Source organism: Vanellus vanellus (genome assembly GCF_965231255.1).
Source record: "Vanellus vanellus genome assembly, contig: HAP1_SCAFFOLD_185, whole genome shotgun sequence".
Classification (NCBI taxonomy): domain Eukaryota; kingdom Metazoa; phylum Chordata; class Aves; order Charadriiformes; family Charadriidae; genus Vanellus; species Vanellus vanellus.
This window is the reverse complement of record NW_028126895.1, coordinates 213,579-216,111: the sequence shown is the minus strand read 5'-3', so window position 1 is coordinate 216,111 and position 2,533 is coordinate 213,579. Positions and strand designations below refer to the sequence as shown.

The following is a 2,533-nucleotide window of genomic DNA, read 5'->3' as shown; positions in this document are numbered from 1 at the left end:
TGCTGCAGAGCAGGGCTGACCCCTCGGCAGCCACTGGGCAGCACCCTGCTCCTCACGGCACAGGCAGCCAACGCCAACCAGAGCTCCAGCCATGGACGTGAGGAAGGTCTCCTGGAAAATGAAAAGGGAATGTATGCAACAGAGACAGAGCCTACGGGAAATGGCTTTCATTTTTCTTACAGAAGTCTCCATTGACTTACTCTGTTTCCCTCCTTGAACAGGTCCCCCTGCCCAGAGGCAGCAAATGTCCAACAGCAGCTCCATCACCCACTTCCTCCTCCTGACATTCTCTGACACTCGGGAGCTGCAGCTCTTGACCTTCGGGCTCTTCCTGGGCATCTACCTGGCTGCCCTCCTGGGAAACGGCCTCATCATCACCGCCATCACCTGCGACCACCGCCTCCACACCCCCATGTACTTCTTCCTCCTCAACCTCTCCCTCATAGACCTGGGCTCCATCTCCACCACTCTCCTCAAAGCCATGGCCAATTCCCTCTGGAACACCCAGGATATCTCTTACTTTGGCTGTGCTGTCCAGCTCTTTTTCATGCTCTTTTTTATGTCAACAGAGTATTTTCTCCTCACCGTCATGGCCTATGACCGCTACATTGCCATCTGCCATCCCCTGCACTACGGGACCCTCCTGGGCAGCAGAGCTTGTGTCCGCATGGCAGCAGCTGCCTGGGGCAGTGGGTTCCTCAATTCTCTCCTGCACACGGCCAATACATTTTCACTGCCCCTCTGCCAGGGCAATGCCCTGCACCAGTTCTTCTGTGAAATCCCCCACATCCTCAAGCTCGCCTGCTCACACTCCTACCTCAGGGAAGATGGGTTTCTTATGGTTAGTGTCTGTTTAGCCTTTGGGTGTTTTGTTTTCATTGTGGTGTCCTATGTGCAGATCCTGAGGGCGGTGCTGAGGATCCCCTCTGAGCAGGGACGGCACAAAGCCTTTTCCACGTGTTTCCCTCACCTGGCCGTGGTCTCCCTCTTTCTCAGCACTGGAACATTTGCCCACCTGAAGCCCCCCTCCATCTCCTCCCCATCTCTGGACCTGGTGGTGGCAGTGTTGTACTCAGTGGTGCCTCCAGCAGTGAACCCCCTCATCTACAGCATGAGGAACCAGGAGCTCAAGGCTGCCCTGTGGAAACAGGCCCAATGGACGCTGTTTCACCGACAATAACCTGCCACCCTTTCCTCTGCACATTGCCCAGGGTTTATCTTAGGCTGTGATTATGCTTTTTTCTCTTGTGATAATCCTACTTATAGATAATTTTCTGAGTTTACGCTGCTTGTTTTGAGGCTTGATCCTACTGTGTCTGACCCTTGCACAACACTGTGTCAGGTGTGGCCTGACAGATAACAGCTCTTCAATAAAAGGGCACCTCCCAAGTGCAATGCCTGAAAGATGGGCTGTTCCTCCAAAGTTCCTTCTAAGAACATGTTCAAGGAATCAATATTTTAAGGAGTCTCTTCTTGTGTTTTCAACGTTTCTGGAGCTAAGCTCATGGTATAATTGGTTTCCACTTCACCAAATACTCTGGATTTAAAGGCGCTCTTCTTGGTGCCCAATAGAAGGGGAGACGGTCCATGAGCTCCCATTATCTCCTCAGTCTTCTTCATGTATGACAGGACTGATGGCATATACTGGACATTCTGGAAATGTATCTCAGGCGGGAAGAGAGGCGGGATTAGGGACTCGACACTTGCCCTTGAGATGGAACGGATGGAGACTCCGAAGGTGAAACACCCTCAAAGTTGAAGTCCACTAATATAAAGCACTGAATCAATGTGTCCACGCACAAGGACGCTGCAGTGCCGAGGGAGTCAGCAGGCACTCATCAGGCACAGGATGGGGAGAGTGGGGAGACGCAGGAGGTGCCTGAGGGAACCCCAGGGCCAGGTCTGCTGTGCTGTCCTGGGGCGTGGGGCTGACTGGGGAGAGAAGGGGGCAAATTCAGTCAGGGCTGAGGATGAGGCACAATATGAATTCCGGAGAGGCAGAGAGTGACCAGCCTCTTTTTCCTCATTCCCTCAGCACCAGCACGAGCCCCGGGGCTGATGGGCAGGCTGACCTCCTTGTCTGCTCCCCAGGAGCTGCTTTGCCCTTGGGAGGATCTGGGGCTGTGCGGTGAGTGCCCAGAGCTCTGCATCAGCCTGCGGTGGGCAGTGCTGTGGGGCAAGTCCAGACTGGGCTGCTGGGCTGGGCTGTCCTGGGGAGAGGGCTGGGGAGGTGGGCAGAGCTGGGGAGGGCTGGGGAGTGCTGGGAAGTGCCTGGGAGAGGACAACGGCAGTGTTAGAGCCCTTTCCAGGGAAGACTGAGGCAAAGAAGTCGTTGACTACCTCAGCCTTCTCCATGTCCCGGGTGACCAGGTCTCCTGGTTCCTTCCTGGGTGCGCCCACGTGTTCCGTAGTCTTCCTTTTGTCACCCACATACCTATAGAAGGCTTTCTTGTTGCCCCTCATGCTCCTGGACTGATTCACCTCTACCTGGGCTTTAGCTTTCCTAACCTGATACTTGGCTGCTCAGAAAATA

At 54.4% G+C, this 2,533-nt stretch overlaps 1 protein-coding gene across 1 annotated transcript; it reads left to right on the top strand.

The window, feature by feature from the left end:
• Nucleotides 1-244: 244 nt before the first annotated feature.
• On the top strand, nt 245-1,180 carry LOC309685673 (olfactory receptor 14A16-like; the record flags this gene model as incomplete). The annotated part of the gene is made up of 1 exon (XM_082501402.1): nt 245-1,180. The coding sequence occupies one exon, from the start codon at nt 245-247 to the stop codon at nt 1,178-1,180; it is 936 nt and encodes a 311-aa protein (XP_082357528.1).
• Between the last annotated feature and the right edge of the window lie 1,353 nt (nt 1,181-2,533).